Source organism: Dendrobium catenatum, unplaced genomic scaffold (assembly GCF_001605985.2).
Source record: "Dendrobium catenatum unplaced genomic scaffold, ASM160598v2 fragScaff_scaffold_974, whole genome shotgun sequence".
In the NCBI taxonomy this organism is placed as follows: domain Eukaryota; kingdom Viridiplantae; phylum Streptophyta; class Magnoliopsida; order Asparagales; family Orchidaceae; genus Dendrobium; species Dendrobium catenatum.
The window spans coordinates 2,771,913-2,791,629 of record NW_021319436.1 but is presented as its reverse complement, the minus strand read 5'-3'; the positions used below and the strand labels follow the sequence as shown (position 1 = coordinate 2,791,629).

Sequence of the window (19,717 nt, the reverse complement as noted above, 5' to 3'; positions counted from 1 at the left end):
TTTCAGATTCTACTAAAAACATAGCTCACCTTAGCCTGTTGGTTGCGAGCTTAGGGTACCAACTAAGAGGTCTTGGATTCGAGTCTTTGTGTATGCGATGTGTGTGCGAGTTTGCCTTAATTGGCCTAAATGTAAAAAAAAAAAAAAGATTCTACCAAATGGTGCTTATTTGATATTTCATCAAACACCTATTGTGCATCTCTAAATTTACAAACACAACACAGTGAATGAAGACTTGAGAAGTTTACCCTAAACAACTAATGGTGAAGATGAACATCAGCAATAAAAACTAAAAAATGATATAAATCTGTTACAAAAAGAAATGAAAAGAAGAAGAAAAACAAAAAAATTCATAAATTGCCGACCAAAGAAACAACCTGGCGTGCAAAACAATCGGGCGAAAGGCGAAATCACTAGAGAAGTCACGACTTCGAATTGGGAAGAGGCGAACAGGGCGAAGGGGCGAATAGGACTAAGGGGAGAACGGGATGAATAGGCTGAAGACGGAGAGCTATAATAGATTTAAAATAAGTGTTTTATGTGGTATATTAATAAATAAATTAGTTTAGGCGTTAAATATGTATTTTCAACCGTTTTATATGTTAGATATGTAAAATTCCCTTATTTAATTTGTATATGATCAAATAACTCGTGCATTTAAAAAAAGGGAAATTTATATATATATACAACTTTATTTCATGCTATTTACATATCTAACACTCAAAATATTATTATTACATGTCTACCACCTATATAAAACTTTAATATCAAATATATCATTCATATAATTCATTTATATCATTAATACCATCCTATAAACTTTAATATTTTATTTCATGCATTCAAATTTATTCTATTGGTGATAGAATTGTAATATTAATATTTTAGATATTACATATATAAATAGCATGAAATTAAATGGTATGTATGTAAATTCCCAAAAAAATTGTAATTTCTACATCCAAACTGCCCCTAGTTGATTCGTTGCAGCAAGAGCTTCCCGGCCTTGGGGAAGGAGAGTGGAGTGCATTCAGCTCTTTTCGAGCAATCCAATGTCCGATTCCGATCCTCCATTCTTTTCCCCAACCCCAAATCCTCTCCTTTCTTACCCCTTCACATCTTTGCTCTCCACTTCAACTCCTAGTCCAAACCCTAGCTCTAACTATGACCTCCACGTCTCCTTCCAGGGCAAGCGCAAGCGCACTGGAGTCCGACGCAAAGCTCCCATTGTCTCTACTCTTCAATCGAACCCTCCTCTTCCTCCTATTTCTCTTCCTCCTACCCCTCTTCCAACGCCGCCTATATCCCAAACTGCCAGTCCCTTAAAAAACCCCCTTGAAAAACCTAATATTCCATCGGATATCTCCGAAGAGATCATTGTCATCAACAGGGAGGCCACCAACGAGGCCCTCATTGCCCTCACTGCCGGTTTTCCTGCGGACTCCCTTACCGAGGAGGAGATCGAAGCTAATGTCATTTCCTCCATTGGCGGAATTGAGCAGGTGAACTACATTCTCATCCGTAACCATATTCTGTCCAGGTGGAGGGAGAACGTCTCAAATTGGCTCACCAAGGAGTTTTTGGCAAGTGTGATTCCAGACCATTGTGAGGTGCTTTTGAATTCTGCTTATAATTTCTTGGTTTCACATGGTTATGTGAACTTTGGCGTCGCCCCTGCAATCAAGGAGAAAATTCCGGCTGAGCCCACAAAACCAAGTATCATTATCATTGGTGCTGGCCTTGCAGGATTGGCTGCGGCAAGGCAATTGATGTGTTTTGGGTTCAAAGTTGTGGTTTTGGAAGGGAGGAAGAGAAGTGGAGGTAGGGTTTATACCAAGAGGATGGAAGGAGGAAGCAAGTTTGCTGCTGCTGATCTTGGTGGGAGTGTATTGACAGGTACGCTTGGAAACCCTCTTGGAATTATTGGCAAGCAGCTCGGATCATCTCTTCATAAGGTTAGAGACAAATGCCCTTTGTATAGACCTGATGGTAAGCCTGTGAATCCTGATGTGGATATTAAAGTTGAGAATGCATTCAATCGGCTGTTGGAAAAAACCAGCCGGCTGAGGCAGACCATGGGGGAGGTCGCCGTGGATGTATCTCTTGGAGCTTCCTTAGAGGCTTTCAGGCAGGTTTATGGTGATGCTGTGACAGATGAGGAGATGAGCTTATTCAATTGGCATTTGGCAAATTTGGAATATGCCAATGCTGGGCTCCTTTCAAAGTTGTCATTAGCATTTTGGGATCAGGATGATCCCTATGATATGGGTGGTGATCACTGTTTCTTACCTGGTGGAAATGGGCGCTTTGTTCAAGCTCTAGCTGAAAATGTTCCAATACTATATGAAAAGACTGTGCACACAATTCGATATGGTGTTGATGGAGTGCAAGTTATTGCAGGAGGGCAGGTTTATGAGGGTAACATGGCACTTTGTACTGTTTCACTTGGGGTTCTAAAGAATGGTTCAATAAAGTTTGTGCCTGAGCTTCCTCAGAGAAAGCTTGATGGAATTAGGAGATTGGGATTTGGCTTATTGAATAAGGTTGCTATGTTATTTCCTTACGTGTTTTGGAGAACTGATATTGATACTTTTGGACACTTATCTGAAGATCCAAGCCGTCGAGGGGAGTTCTTTCTGTTCTACAGTTATGCTACAGTAGCTGGAGGTCCTCTCTTAATCGCACTTGTTGCTGGTGATGCAGCTCATAATTTTGAAAGCATGCCCCCTATGGATGCTGTGTCAACAGTTCTTCAAATTCTCAGAGGTACATTCAGTCCCTTCATTTTAGATTCCATTATCTCTTTTTTTTTTCTTTTATTAAATAGGTATAATTTTAAATTTTTTTTTAGTCTTTCTTGATTACAAATGATGATATAAAATTATGTATTTTTGGACCCTTTTTAAAATGAAAAGAAGTCATTGATGGACATGTTGATTGTATGAAAATTAGAATATTAAAATGAATGCTCAACTAAATAGGGAGGATGGAGTGAGAATGATTATATTAGCTCTTTTTAAATATAAGATATTTGTATATAGACTTTGATGGGCCAACAAAGGGGAGAAGATGCATGAATATGACAAGTAGATATAGAGTTATTAAGGAAAAATAGGAGGAGAATAAATATAACATGTATTGAAGTTGTGTTTAAAACTTGTATAAAATAGAGTTGAGAATGAGGGCTATTCATAAAACCAACGCCACATAGTTGGGATAAAGCTAACGGAGGTGATGATGATACATCTAAAAATATATTTTTTAATCGTTGTTCTTGTACAAAACTACCACTCATTCAATCATGTTGGAATTTCCTATTATTTTATTAGTCAACGGAAATTCTTGCAGGGTTGTGATGTTGAGACTGACACTCCAAATAATAGCTCGGTGGTTTAGAACTAAGGTACTATAAGTTTCTTTACCTTAATGATAAGGTGTATGGTGAAACTCTACTTGATCCCAGAGAGAAAGATGAGGCATGGTAATTAAAAGATAAAAATGATAGGTAACAAAAATAGAAGAAAATCTTAGTTGAAATTAAATTTCAGCAAAGTTCAAACATTAAATGAGAAGAACAATGTGCAAAACTAGAATAAAACCCTTTTAATTGATTATATATGGAAGAAAACGAATAAGATGCAATGGATCTTCAATTGGAGAGGAAGATTTATCTCTCCCAAATCTCTAGCCACCGGCTAGAGCCCAAATCTTCTTGGAAATTCTAATTTCAGCAATCACATACATAACCTTAACCCAAGGAAAATAACCTACTTAAAGCATACAAAAATAACATAAATCCCAAAATAGACCCTCTTTTGAATTTTCTTTGCTATTCCCCCTTAATTTCCTCTCTATTTGCTGCTGGACCCCACGCCAAAACGGGGGTGGAAGTTTGAGGCAGGACTTGTCTGCTTCCTGTGATAGGACCGATTTAACAATACTCTCCTCCCAAAGACTCACCGTGTCCACAAGGTGGAAAGGCGACTCTCTTCTCAATTTCATCATCATCACAAACGGTGAGAACCTTAAGTGATCGGTCTTACATCATTGGCCCAGTGTATATCTCTCCTCACATTTGAAACAAAGCCCCTTCGCTATCTTCTTCTGTAACTCTATTTCTCTTAGCTTCTTGAAGTTTTCTCCAAATCTCCCTACTACAGTCTTCTCTTTTGGGATCTTCCTAAGAGTACCCGGTGTAGGCTCCTTGGATGTCAAAAAGGTGGTGGTCATCCTATACAAATCTTCTTCTGTTCCTCTCTCCAAATGCCTATGATCCTCCACTAACTAAGCTAGCTCCATAGCTTCTCCCAAATCACGAGGTCTTATTACTCTAAATGTCATCTGAATCTCTAGTTTGAGCCCTTTCATAAAGTCCCTTTCCAATATAGTCTTCAGAAGCCGGTCCAGCCCATTGGCCAATTGCTGAAACTGTTCACAGTACTCCACTATTGTCCCTTCCTGCGTCAGGGCAAAGAACTACTCATAGAAGTCCCATTCCTTATTGGTTCATAAACGTTCTAACAAGTTCTTAAACTCCCTCCAGGTCTATATGTGTCTCCTTGTATTCGTCCACTGGTATTATGCCAATGCTTTTCCTTCAAGGATATCCCAATTGCTATTAGTCTCTTCTCCTTTGTCAATCTATTGATGGTAAAGTACCTTTCCATTCTATAAATCCATCCATGTGCATCCTCTCCCAAAAAAATATGCATTTTTAACTTTCTCACCCTCGGATCTCCTTCTTTCCTCCTATTTCCTCCATAACATCCCAATCCCCAAGGGGGTGGTTCCCCCAAGTATTCTGATCATCCCTTCTATGCTAATACCCAAATCTTTCATCAAACTCTCACATTCTTTCAAATTCAGCACCCCTTGTATCATAATCAGTCTATTTCTTTCAAATTCAACACCCCTTTGATCATAATTATCCCATCTCCTTTCAAATTCCGTCCCTCTTCTCTCAAACTCTGCACCCCTTCGATCATAACCAACCATTCTCCTTTCAAATTCAACATCCCTTCGCTCATGCCCAACCCTCTCACGCCTCTCCACATGCCTTCTACCCGACTCCTCCCTAGGGATAGGCTTTAGGGGAAGCATTCTCTCTTCTCCATCCAAAATCTCCGCCTTCTGAACTTCCCTTCGTCGTATCGAATTCATCACTCCATTGGTTGTCGGCAGCTTCCCTTGCCTTTGAAGATGCCTTTTTGATTTGATCCTCGAGCAACTTCTTCAACATCTCCTCCAGGTTAGAAAATTTCCCCTCGTTCTTGACGTTGACGGCTGAAATTTGACTTTTAAGATCTAAAACTTGAGTTTGGAGATTTGAAATTTCAGATTTTAATTGTTTGATCTCGCCCTCCAATACTTCTACTTTTTTCCCTGCCATGGGAACTCGAATCTAGGCTCCAAACAACAAAAAAGGAAAAAAAAAAACATTGGTTCTAATCTTCAAACATAAAAAAGCAGCAAGATCGGAGAGGAAAATGTAGCATAAATCAACAAGGAAATCTTATATTTCAGCTTAGGACACCACTCTGATACCAATGTGATAGGTGCTTGTTGAAATAGAAGAAAACCTTGGCTAGAATTGAATTTCAGCAAAGTACAAATAGTGATTGAGAAGAATAATGTGTAAAATTAGGAGAAAACTTTTGTTCTTCCTCTCAATCTTCTTGTTTTGGGTTAACTTTGATTTGGTGGAGAAACTTCATCCTTGAAGGAAAATTAGGGCAAACTCTAATTTGTGAAACCTAAGGCGTATCAAAAACCTTTTTAATTGATGATATATGGAAGAAAACGAGCAAGATACAATGGATATTCAATTGGATAGGAAGATCTGTCTCTTCCAAATTTCTAGCTGCTGGCTAGAGCCCAAACCTCTTAGGAAATTCTAATTTCAGAAAACACATACATAACCCTAATCCTGGAAAAATAGCCTACATAAAGCATACAAAAATAATACAAATCCCAAAACAGCCCCTCTTTTGAATTTTCTCTCTTAATCCTCCTTAATTTCCTCTCTAATTGCTATTGGAACCCACCCCAAAAGGGTGGCAGAAGTTTGAGGCGGGACCTGTCCGCCTCTTACACCAGCTAACAAAAAACATAACAAGGTTCCATTTGTTGAATTTTCCCTTGAAGGTTCCATGGATTATCACATCAACTACTTGGATGGGATTTTTGGGTGGCCAGCAGGATTGCTTTTTGTTTTAATTTATAATATTTTCATTGAACCTATTAAGTTAGATGAATTTATAGCTTCTACTTTTTCATGTTCGGACAGATTTTTATGCACGTTTATGATCTTTTAGCTTAAAACTTTTACTGCATTATATTTATAAACTAAATGCTCTGACCTGATTTTTGACCATGTATAGGAATTGGGTGTTCAACTAACACTTAGAATTTCCTTTGAAGCTCTTTAAATTCAATGCCATGCAATGAATGCTAAAAGGCTTATATTATACACAACGGAATATAAAAGGATATAAGAAGTCTGCACAATTGAATATAAATAAACCAATCACACAAATATACATAAGTATGTGAGATATGGCGTTGAGTTGAAGGCAAAGCTATAAGTATGGGTATATGAGCTAGTAAGCACATGACATGATGTGATGATACAATACTAGATATACTAAGATTGAGAATATACCAATCTTAAGCCCAAATATGATATTATACACAATGATGAATGTATCGACATAAGCTTTGTAGAGTTAAAGGCACAATTGGTGCTTTTGGTGGCACATGTAGAGGAGGTGTAGTTTTTTGCTACATTTGAGTTAAAGGATGTAGATGTTGGAATGGCCAAGGTGGTGGAAGTTGGTGTAGCAGCAGACGGTGAATTGGGCGTTCAACTAGCACTTAGAATTTCCTTTGAAAATCTTCAAATTCCATGCCATGCAATATGAATGCCAGATTATTTATATCATACACAACGGACTATAAAAGGATATAAGAAATTTGCGCAAGTGAGTACAATAAACCAATCACACAAATATACACTATTATGTGTAATATGGCATTGAGTTGAAGGCAAAGCTATATGTATGGGTATATGAACTAGTATGCACATGATATGATGATGATGATACAATACTAAGATTGAGAGTATAACAATCTTAAGCCAAAATATGATACTCTACACAATGATGAGTGTATCGACATAAGCTTTGTGAATTTAAAGGCGCAATTGGTGCTTTTGGTGGCAAATATAGAGGAGGTGGTGTAGTTTCTTAAGGCCACATGATGCAGGACTGAATGATCAAGTCCTACAAAGAGAGATTTCTTGCTAGAATTAATTAAAATGCAGCACCATAAAGTTTGCAAAACAGTAAGAACGACAGGCTATTTGAATTAGAAACATGTGAAGTTACTTGAACACTTGCATGTAATGGCTTGACATTGCAAATGATAAAATAATTAAGACATAACTCATCTAAATTGGCACAAGCACAACATTCAACAAAGGACAATGCAAATGAGGTCCTTTCTCTCAAATTTAAGTAGAACTAAGAGTGGATAAAATAACAAACTTGCAACGATGTTACCAAGAAGAAAGGCTAACCAAGTATCTAGCTAAGAGGAGAATAATTAAGGAGAATGGTTTAGATACTTAGCTCAATAATAGCGTAGTTGGGCTGGATTTAAATGTGAATGCTCATTGTTTTCTATGGGATTTCTCAGATTTCTATGGGATTTCTCCTTGATGTTAGCTGGATTTAAATGTGAATGCTCATTGTTTTCTCCTTTGAGTGTGGATGATATGGGAGAGAAAAGTAGTCACTTGGAGAAGAAATGAAGTGGAAGAGGGAAGGGGAAGGGGTTGGCTAGCTTGGGAAAGGGGAAGGTAATCAAGGTGACATTAAGTGGAGCTTAGGGAATTGCTTGGAAATTAATGACAACACATGGGAAGAGGAGTGGGTAGGCTAGGGATTAGAGAAAAGTAATTAAGGGAAGTTTGACCAATTAATTACAAGCTTTGAATTGTAATTAATTGTGCATGAGTAATTGGGGAATTAATGTTTGGCTTTGAAGGGAAAAAGTTGAAACTTAATGAGGGTTGCTTGCTAAGATGTAAAGGTGGTTTGGAAATCCCACAAATTAAATGAAAATCCGAATTGATTTCCACATTAATTATACTTTGGAATACCAAGGGTTCAAGTGCATTTAATGTTGGAATATTAAGAGTCTTAAGAGAAGATGAAAGGGCATTTGCTGTTGGTGGTGAGGCAGAATTTTGTGGACTGTGGGGGCTGCCAGTGGAGGTGGGAGACTCTCGACTGGTGCAAGAGATGGGGGTTGGGCGTTCGGCTGGATAAAAACTAACAGCCCAAAGTCTGTTGGGTGATGCTTTGCCTTCTCCAAGGATTTTTCACACTCACACTCTCAATTCTCCAAGAGAGCAAGATCGTACAAAATCAGAATTTTATAACATAAACATCAAAACATTACATGAGGGGGGAGAGCCATATATATAGGCCCAAACAAAAGGAATAACCAAAAGACAATAATGCCCATGACACATCACATAAGTAGAGCCGTAGAGGGCAAAACAAGAAACAAACTAAAAAAATAAATAAGTTTCATACAAACAACAAAAACTAGAAATATAACTACTCAATCACATCCGTAGATCGTCGGCCTCTCCTATGGTAGACTCTCCATGATCTGATGTCCTCATCACTACATTTGAGTTATAGTATGTAGATGTTGGAGTGGCCAATGTGGTGGAAGTCAGTGTAGTAGCGGATGGCAATATCATGGAGGTGGCGGACATGTGGAGACGGGCTTCTCTCAAACTAAAATACCTGTTCGACGTCATTTAAGAGTTCGTCTGAGAAGACTTGTAAGCCATTGACTTCAATTGTCATATTATTAATAGGTCTTTTTGTCTATTTTGATTCAAAGTAACACCGATCATAGGATTTGGTGGTGGTGTGTATTGTAGGGAATAGTCAGAAACTCAAAATATACGGAGATCGTTGAGATTGTCAGCATTAAGGAGAGAGGATAGGGGATTTCTACAGCAAAAGAAAAAGAGAGGGGAAAGGAGGGAAAAATATAGGGCATATGTATTTTCTTTTTCTCAATTGGCAATTCCATTAACTTCAGATCTACATGAAGTGTGGCCAAATGTCGGGGAGTTAATTGAAGTGTTTAAAAAATGTGAACCTACATCAATTTGAAGGACTTGCTTGGTATTTACCTAATCAATTTGTTATCATGGTTTCTTATAGTATGTGAGTTATGCTTCTTTAACGTGAAATGTGAGCAATGTGTAGCATGCATAAATTGAGTAGTTCAATATGCTGTAAGTGTGCTAATCGAAACAGTCATTCATTTTAAATATAGAAATGAAACGAGGTTGGAATTTCTAGTCACATGACTAGTGGGTTTTCACAGATGAAATTTGTTAGACCAATCCATGTTATCATGGTTGTCACAGATGATAGTTGTTTTGCTTTAAGTAGATTTTTCTCTCTATAGTTGGGGGAGCTATGTTTTGTTTGCTGAATTTGGGAGTTCTCTTAGGTTTGCTTGGGCTCTAGCCGTCGGCTAGGGAGTGGGAGAGAAGGATCTTCCTCTCCAATTGAAGATGTATTGTATCTTGTTTGTTTCATCCATTTTTTTATTAATATGAATGCGTTTCAAGGGTTTTGTCTCCATATTTTTCTCTATTTCAGATTTCTTCTTGCTGAAAATTCAATTTCAGTCAAGCATCGATTCAATTTCTGCACGTTTCCTAACAAATTGGCATCAAAGTGGTGTTCGGAACTGAATTTGGGGCTTTCCTTGGCTGATTTCTGCTGTGCTTTTCTTCTCCAAACTGTTGTTTTTCCTGCCATTAAAGGGAATAATTACTGTTTTTGGTGTTGATCAAGAGCCGGGTACCTATGACGGCCAAGAAGGGTGATGTTTTGGAAGAATTTCTTAAAGGTGAGATGAGGTAAATCAAAGTGACGGTGAAGGACATAATTTCCTTCATGAAAGATAAATTCTCCGACCTACAATAGATGATGAAAAATGTGTTGGATCTTCACAACGAAATGACAGCATCAGAGGCTTGAGTGCCGGTAGGAAGAAATATAAATTCTGATAATCATAGGTATGATCACGATGTGAAGATATTGGAGGGAGAAGGAAGAAGACTCCCTCTAAAGCCTATTCAGAGGGAGGAGATAGGTAGAAGGATGAGGAGAGACGTGGATATGTTGGGTATGAGCAAATGAGTGTTGATTTTGAAAGAAGAGAGGGTGATTATGATCATAGAGCTGTTGATTTTGAAAGGAGAGAATTTAAAAAAGGGTACGGGCACGAGCATGGAAGGGATGATAAAGATATGTGGGGGGACCATCCTCTTAGGGAAGGGGAAATTATGGAGGAATGAGGGGGAATGGAGGAGATCTAAGGTAAGTAAACTGAAGATGCCGATCTTTGAGGGCGAGCATACACATGGATGGATCTATAAGGTGGAGAGATATTTCACCGTCAATGGGTTGATGGAGGATGAGAGATTGACGGTAGCTGGCCTGTGTTTGGAGGGGGAAGGCATTGGCCTGGTATCAGTGGAGGGACAAGAGGCGGCCCATTCAGAGTTGGAGGGAGTTCAAGGGCTGCTTAGTATTTAAAAAATACCTTAAACAAAAAAAAAAGGCTGCTTAGTAGAATATTTTTGAACTAGTATGGGAGGAAACTTCTATGAGCATTTATTTGCTCTAACGCAGGAGGGTTCTGTGGCGGAGTATCGTGACAGGTTTGGGTACCTAGCTAGCTTATTGGACCAGCTTTCTAAGATTGTGCTGGAGGGGAATTTCATGAAGGGGCTCAAACTAGAGATCTTGGCGACAGTGAGAGTGATGAAGCCTCGTGACTTAGGAGAGGCGATGGAGGCAACATAGTTGGTGGAGGACCATAAACACCTAGAGAGGGAGGCTAGGGGCATTAGCTCAAGAAGCTTGTACAGGATGACTACCACATTTTTACACCAAAGGCGTCGACACCTAGTTGTCTTCGAGAGACCCTGAAGGAGAAACCCGTAGAAGGGGGAAATTTCAAAAAGCTCATTGAGGAGCTGCAGGGAAAGAGGCAGAAAGGACTATTTCATGTGTGATGAGAGGTATACCCCGGGGCATAATGTAAGAACCAAACTTTTCAAGTTTTCAGCATTTGTGATGACAAAGATGCTGAGGAGGGAGAGGCCACTGAGGCATTGGTAGAGGAGGAAGGGTTGCATCTCCCATGGCTAAGGTCTCCTTAAACCTAGTGGTGGGATTTACTCCAAATTACACCATGAAAGTGAATGGAGAAATAACAAATTGGGAGGTGATGATGCTGATAGACAACGGGGCTACCCACAATTTCATTTACAACCAGGTCATAGGTCAATTGTGGGTGAAATTGATAGACACGGGGTGTTATTGGGTGACAATGGGCACTGGAAAGGTGGAGATGGGTAGAGGAGTAGGTAGGGGAGTGGTGCTGACTATACAGGGGGTTCAAGTGAGGGAGGATTTTCTTCAATTAAAGTTATGGAGCACTGATGTCATCTTAGGGATGAAGTGGCTACAGACTTTGGGAGATACCACGTTCAATTGGGAACATTGACAATGGAGCTGGTGGTGGAGGGAAGAAGGGTGATGATCAGGGGAGATACATGCCTTTTCAAAGCCATGGTGTCTCTCAAAACTATCATAAGGACCATATAGGAGGTGGGAGGAGAATTTGGTGTTGAGTTGCAGAGCGTTGAGGGGTTGGGATGGAGGGGGAGACATTTCTGTCTCAGTGCAGCCACTCATAAAATAGTTCAGTGAGGTCTTTCAGCCACCACAGAGCTTATCACCACTAAGGGAGCTGGAGCACACCATTATCCTGAGGGAGGAGGTGTCACCGATTAGTGTCTGACCGTACCACTACCCTCAGATTCATAAGGACGAGATTGAGAAGCTGATTCGGGAGATGTTGGAGGCGAGGATCAGTAGGCTGAGTGTGAGTCCTTTTTCTAGCTCAGTCTTACTGTTCAAGAAGAATGATGAGAGCTGGAGATTCTGTGTTTACTATTGTGCCCTGAATAAAGAGACTATGCCGGACAAGTTTCCCATACCGATGATTAATGAGCTACTAGATGAGCTGTGTGGAGCGGTGTTGTTCACCAAGATGGATTAGAAGTCGGGATATCCTCGGATCATGAAGAGAGAAGAGGATGTCCTGAAGACTGCTTTCAGGACATATGAGAGGCATTACGAGTTCTTAGTGATGTCGTTTAGCCTCATAAATAACCTTGCTACTTTCCAGTCCCTTATAAACAAGGTATTCTGACCATACTTCCAGAAGTTTGTGCTGACGAAACCCTAGTGTACAACAAGTCTGAGGAGGAGCATTTGGGGCACTTGAGGGTGGTCTTAGGAGTCTTATAGGAGCAGCAGTTGAGGGTCAACTTGAAGAAGTTTTATAGGAGCAATAATTGAGGGATAACTTGACGAAACCCTAGTGTGGAGTACTTGAAACACGTGGTATCCCATGAAGAAGTAGCTACTAATCAGGTCAAGGTTAAGGCAATGCTGAAATGACCACTACTTAGGAATATGATAGAGTTGAGAGGTTTCCTAGGACTAACGGGGTATTACAGGCGATTTGTGAGTGGGTACAATACTATAGCTAGCCACTAACAGAACAGTTGAAGAAGGATAGCTTCTTGTGGGGTGAGGCAGCTACCAGGCTTTTGAGAAGTTGAAGGCCATGGCCATGGTACTAGTCCTAGCCTTACCTAATTTCAACTAGATTTTCGTGGTAGAGACGAACGCATCCGGGTATGGATTGGGAGCAGTGCTTATTCAGAATTGTAGACCTATAGCATACTTCAGTCAAGTTTTGATAACCAGAGTTAAGGTTGAAATCAATTTATAAGAGGGAATTGATGACCATCGTGTTGGCCATTTAGAAGTGGCAGTCTTACTTATTGGGCTGACATTTTATTATCAGAACAGACCATAGGAGTTTGAAATACTTGTTAGCACAAAGGATGGTGAGCGAGGAGCATCAAAGGTGATTGTCCAAGCTATTGGGTTTTGACTTTGAAATCCAATACTAGCCAGGATTAGAGAATAAGGCGGGCGACGCCTTATCTAAATGTATGGAGCTCCAATAGATGGTCATTTCGATACCATTGATGATAGATTAAGGGGCTATCAAAGAGGAGATTGTGTGGGATGAGGAGTTGAGGAAGATAAGGATGGATCTATAGAGGGATGATAATAATCACTCTTGTTATTCGCTAGAGGGAGAGAGACTACTATATCAATGGAGGTTTGTGCTGCCACGGACCTTGGTTCATATTCTCACTTGCTGTATGAGTTCAACGGTTAGGTGTGAGGTATATTAGAGAAACAAGTATATTTTTATGGCTCCAGGGGGATTACTTCAACCCCTTACTCTTTCAAATAGAATGTAGGAGGAGGTCACCATGGGTTTCATAGATGGGCTACCCTGATATGAGGGGTTAAAGTTATTCTCGTGGTTGTTGAGAAGTTGAGCAAGTATGCTCATTTCATTTCCTTGCAACACCCCAGCACGACAGTTGCAATAACAACAACATTCATCAGAGAGGTGATTAGATTGCATGGGATCTCATAGTCAATAGTATTTGACCGAAATAAGGTGTTCCTCAGTCAAATTTGGAGAGAGTTGTTCAGGCTGCAATGAACAGTTCTAAAGAGAAGCATCGCTTACCACCCTTGGATAGATAGATAGACAGGTGGTAATATGAGTTTGGAGATTTATCTGCAGTTGTATCATGTTTCAGAGACACCTCGGTTGTGGGCCAAATGGCTAGTGTGGGCGGAGTACTGGTACAACATTTCATAGCATTCATCTTCCCAAATAACCCCTTTCAAAGTGTTGTATGGAAGAGACTCCATGATGTGAATCAATGTAGGAATTGCGATTGGAAACTAAAAATAAAAATTATTCAAAGCTTTGTCAACACAAATTTTATTACCAACAAAGTAAGGGAATAAATCGTTCTAGATCATTATAAGGCATTAATTTAGGAAGGATTAATGAGAGAATTAATGCCCAAAAATTTGAATTTTTCCTGGGCTAGGTGGCGGGATTGCCTGGACAGAGGAGGGGGGGACGGGCTAAGGGTTTCGTTGGCCTGGAGGGAGCGGTCGGCTGGCACAGCGGGGAGGCAGGGGTGCGGGTGAGGGAGTTCGGGCGGAACAGAGGAGGGGATTTCGGGATTTTGACTGCAGGGGAGGAAACGGGTGTATGGAGGAATTGGTAGGGAAGAGAAAAACAGTGAACTTACAAGGAAAAACCAAGAGCTCGCCGGAGCGGGCTGTTGGGTATTGCGGCCGGAGCCTCACCTAGGCCTCCTCTCTCTTTTCTCTCAAGCTCTCAAGCAAGAAGACAAAAGGAATTTCAGAAAATTTCATTAATCAATCATCAACTCATACAATAAGAGGAGATCTCATTATAAAGACCTCAAAGCATGAAAAAAGACTCACATGCCCCTTGGGCTACAATAAACACTATGCCAATATAAGGGCGAAATCGTCACAAGTACATGAAATAAAAGATACACACAATAAAATAACATAAAAAACGACATGATAACATCAAAAATATAAACTCCCGATCGTAGCCGTCGATCTACGATTTCTTCGCCGATAAACCTGCCTAAAATGTCTGTTGATGACCTCATCACTCCACACTTGGTGCATTTTGGGCATAGGAGCACATCAATCTCTTTAGTAGAGCAGTACTTAGAGGAAAGAGTGAGTGTAGGAGGAACTGAAGAGGCACCCGTGGGTGGCACAACATATTATGAAGTAGACAAATGGACACAAGAAGGACATCCAATTCAAGGTGGGGGATATGATGTTCTTAAAATTAAGACCCTACAGACAGAGGACAGTAGCCAGCAGGAGGAACTAGAAGCTGGCCCCGAGGTACTTTGGCTCTTATTAGATATTGGAGAAGATTGGAGCAGTGGCTTATCTCTTGAGGTTACCCTCGATCGCTACCATACATCCAGTGTTCCACGTGTCACAGTTGAGGAGAGCTCTTGAGGAGCATGCAGTTAGTTCAGAGTTACTAGTGACACTAACTGAGGATTTGGAGATGGTGTTGGAACCACTAGAGCTGAAAGGGGTATGACAAGGAGAAGGGGGGGGGGGGGGGGGGGGGGTGTCAAAGAAGTGTTGATCAAATGGAAGAGACTACATGACTATGACGCCACCTGGGAGCCATATGAGAGGGTGAAGCATCAATTTCCATATTTTCACCTTAAAGACAAGATGGGTCTTTTGGGAGGGGGTATTGTTAAACTGGTCCCTGGACTGATCTAATTGGTCCACCTTGGACCGACACATGTTTACACCAGGTGGAACAAAGGTTCCACTCAGCGGGAGGCAAATCTCGTTGGTGGGGCCCAACATTGAATTAAGAAATAATTAAAGATGGATTTGTGAGGGAAAATTCAAAATAAAAGGATGTTTACGGATTAAGATGATTGTTGTTTTGCTTTAAGTAGATTATTCTCCCTATGGTTAGGGGAGCTATGTTTTGTTTGCTGAATTTGGGAGTTCTCTGAAGTTTGCTTGGACTATAGTTGTTGGCTTGGGATTGAGAGAGGAAGATCTTTCTCTCCAATTGAAGATCCATTGTATCTTGTTTGTTTTTTTTTTTTTCATTTTTTTCATCAATCTGTTGATCAAACGGAAGAGCCTACATGACTATGCCGCCACCTGGGAGCCATACGAGAGGGTGAAGCATCAATTTCCATGTTTTCACCTTGAAGACAAGATGGGTCTTTTGGGAGGGGGTATTGTTAAACTGCTCCTTGGACCGATCTAATTGGTCCACCTTTGACCGACTCACGTTTACACCAGGTGGAACAAAGGTTCCACTCAGCAGGAGGCGGATCTCCTTGGTGGGGCCCAACTGTGAATTAAGAAATAATTAAAGATGGGTTTGTGAGGGAAAATTCAAAATAAAAGGATGTTTACGGATTTAGATGATCATTGTTTTGCTTTAAGTAGATTATTCTCCCTATGGTTAGGGGAGCTATGTTTTGTTTGTTGAATGTGGGAGTTCTCTGAAGTTTGCTTGGGCTCTAGTTGTTGGCTAGGGATTGAGAGAGGAAGATCTTTCTCTCCAATTGAAGATCCATTGTATCTTGTTTGTTTCTTCCATTTTTTTCTTCAATCTGAAGGTGTTTCAAGAGTTTTTTCTCCAGATTTTTCTCTATTTCAGATTTCTTCTTGCTGAAATTTCAATTTCAGCCCAGCATCGATTCAATTTCTTCACGTGTTTCCTAACAGGATTATATCTTTTTGCCACTGTTGTTTGGTGGGAAGCATGTATGATTATGCATTTGTACCTGTTCCATTTCTCTTTTTTTTATTTATTTATTTTTTTTATTTTTCATTGTGACTCGATTGAAAAAACTGAAAATTTTTCCATTAAACAACTCCTGAAGAAGGTAAATATTCATATAATGAGAAGGCATCCCTATCTCTCCATCATTCACAATCATCCTGTTCTACTTGGACACTTATTTATAACTGATATGAACGTCAAACACAACTTTTAATATGGAAATTGGGATTTTTTTTTAATTTCATTAGAACAATTTTACTATTGTATCTGAGTAGAGCTATTCTTCTTTCATATGTTTCTTACACTACCATCTAGAAAGTTCCTCCTTCATGTTTTCCTTAGTGTTACTAATCAGACCATTTTATGAAATAGGAATCTTTGAACCACAAGGCATTGATGTTCCGGATCCTCTCCAAAGTGTATGTACTCGATGGGGTACAGACTCTTTCAGCTTGGGATCATATTCTCACGTTGCTGTCGGCGCATCTGGGGATGACTATGATATCTTAGCGGAAAGTGTCGGCGATGGACGGCTATTCTTTGCCGGCGAAGCTACTACAAGGCGATACCCTGCCACAATGCATGGAGCTTTCCTCAGTGGTCTCAGAGAGGCTGCTAATATGGCTCGCCATGCGAATGCTCGATCTTTGAACATCGAAGTCGAAAGGAGCCTTTCGAAGAACACTCAATCTTGTGCTGCACTTCTTGAAGATTTATTCAGGGAACCTGATCTAGAATTTGGAAGCTTCTCGATTAATTTTGGTGGGAAAACTTCTGATCCAAAATCTACTGCAATCTTAAGGGTAGCTCTTGGTGCTATAAAGAAGAAGAGTAATAGTGAGGGAACTAAAGCAGATCAACAACATTCAAACAAGTTGTTATTTCATCAACTACAGTCTCATTACAACCAGCAACAGCAGCTTCATGTCTACACTTTACTGTCACAGCAACAAGCTTTGGAACTGAGAGAGGTGAGAGGAGGTGATGAAATGAGGTTACATTATCTATCTGAAAAGCTTGGTGTGAAATTGGTAGGCCGAAAAGGTCTGGGACCTGCTGCTGATGCTGCTATTGCTTCCATTAAGGCTGAGAGAGGAATCCGAAGACCGCAATAAGGTTTCGTTTCGGATGACTTTCTAACTGCTTCTTAAAGCAGCTTTTTTATACAATTTTTTTTTTTTACTAAAAAATTACTTTAAGAAGCCGTCCCAAACGAAGCCTAAATCAGAAGACTTACAAAGGAATAATGGAGGGAGAGTTGTAGCTTCTGTAGCTTGTAGAATGCGTTGTCCAACTTGTCTTCTCTCTTGAGCTTTACAGTAGTGAGAAACCAGTAGCAAGTATCTTATTTAGCCACCATCCAATTTTGACCCTTACATTCCTGTAAAGTTTTCACTTTTGCCCCCCCTGTAAATTATAGTTAATTTCTTACTGTAATCAATTTCAACACTGCGATTCCTTTGACCAGATTCATCGATACAAACTCTAGATGCATCCCAGTACAATCTAGCTTTTCCAAATCAATTGGAAATATGACTCATGAACATTTTTGCTGCTTGATTCACAACTTTGGAAGCTGGTTAACAAGGGTTGTTTCTCTTCGGAGAGTTGGTCAGTGACCTGCTGCGAGGGAGAAATTATTTTGTGCGGATACAGGACGGTCTAGAGATTAATCAGAACGCGTCATGTCACCTGATAGACAGCGGTACTGAGCACTGGTACCGAGCAAAAAAGTGACGTAGCACGTTCTGGTTGGTTCAATGGTATGTAGCCCAGTTTTATGGAATTTCGAATGTAATCTTTAGTTTTCATTTGGGACGGTTTTCTTACTGCTTCTTAAAACAACTTTTTAATATAAAAATTTTTAACTTTTGTATTATAAAATTATTTGAAAAACAATAATAAAGCTGTCGCTAACGAAGCCTTAAATTGCAGCAGTATAATCCATAAATTTCTATAGTGGTTGGTTGAATAATTGAAGCTTTATAACTTAGAACTAGGCGTGCCCATGAAAGATTGTGCTACACTTATAAAAAATATTCATTTAAATGGTCCTCCTATAGACTTGTTCATGTGCATGCGCAACTACGTGGAGATATTCATTTTTAAATAAAATAATTTATATTTTTTTTTTGGGAATAATTGGGGCCTAAGCCCTTCTATTAAATTGCAAAAAGATTACATGTAAAAGGTGTATACAAGAAGAGATTCTACATGAGAAAAAACAAAACCTCATGTAGAAGAGGAAGAAAAAAACCCCAACTATACCACCCTTATAACCAAAATTACATGTAAGACAAAAAAGGAAAATCTTTCTAACCATTTAAGCAAAACAAAAAGAGACAAATGAGAACACAAGAACCGCCCCAAAGGGGCCAACAGTCATCTGAATCCAGCAAGCAGAAGCTCAAAATCCGTCAGCAGTGCGAAAAGAAGGGCCTGAAGCAACTGTAATGACTGAAAAGATCATGTCACCTGATAGACAGCGGTACTGAGCACTGGTACCGAGCAAAAAAGTGACGTAGCACGTTCTGGTTGGTTCAATGGTATGTAGCCCAGTTTTATGGAATTTCGAATGTAATCTTTAGTTTTCATTTGGGACGGCTTTCTTACTGCTTCTTAAAACAACTTTTTAATATAAAAATTTTTAACTTTTGTATTATAAAATTATTTGAAAAACAGTAATAAAGCTGTCGCTAACGAAGCCTTAAATTGCAGCAGTATAATCCATAAATTTCTATAGTGGTTGGTTGAATAATTGAAGCTTTATAACTTAGAACTAGGCGTGCCCATGAAAGATTGTGCTACACTTATAAAAAATATTCATTTAAATGGTCCTCCTATAGACTTGTTCATGTGCATGCGCAACTACGTGGAGATATTCATTTTTAAATAAAATAATTTATATTTTTTTTTTGGGAATAATTGGGGCCTAAGCCCTTCTATTAAATTGCAAAAAGATTACATGTAAAAGGTGTATACAAGAAGAGATTCTACATGAGAAAAAACAAAACCTCATGTAGAAGAGGAAGAAAAAAACCCCAACTATACCACCCTTATAACCAAAATTACATGTAAGACAAAAAAGGAAAATCTTTCTAACCATTTAAGCAAAACAAAAAGAGACAAATGAGAACACAAGAACCGCCCCAAAGGGGCCAACAGTCATCTGAATCCAGCAAGCAGAAGCTCAAAATCCGTCAGCAGTGCGAAAAGAAGGGCCTGAAGCAACTGTAATGACTGAAAAGAAGCCACCAATAACAGAAATAAAGGTTAGAACCAACAGAAATTAGCTCCAGAATCAATTAACCAGGACTCAGAACAT

General features: G+C 39.6%; 1 protein-coding gene across 1 annotated transcript; it reads left to right on the top strand.

The window, feature by feature from the left end:
* Positions 1-945: 945 nt before the first annotated feature.
* Positions 946-17,839, top strand: LOC110101914 (lysine-specific histone demethylase 1 homolog 3). The gene is made up of 2 exons (XM_020830013.2): positions 946-2,766; positions 16,765-17,839. Exons 1-2 carry the CDS (start codon positions 1,053-1,055, stop codon positions 17,505-17,507), a joined length of 2,457 nt encoding a protein of 818 aa, XP_020685672.1. The 5' UTR covers positions 946-1,052; the 3' UTR covers positions 17,508-17,839.
* The last annotated feature ends 1,878 nt before the right edge of the window (positions 17,840-19,717 follow it).

What these genes read in the sequence shown, in the direction of transcription:
- LOC110101914 (XM_020830013.2), top strand. Translation starts at nt 1,053, where the DNA reads ATGTCCGATTCCGATCCTCCATTCTTTTCCCCAACCCCAAATCCTCTC. An exon ending in AGTTCTTCAAATTCTCAGAG is followed by an intron (nt 2,767 to 16,764) that starts GTACATTCAGTC and finishes TTTATGAAATAG; the next exon opens with GAATCTTTGAACCACAAGGC.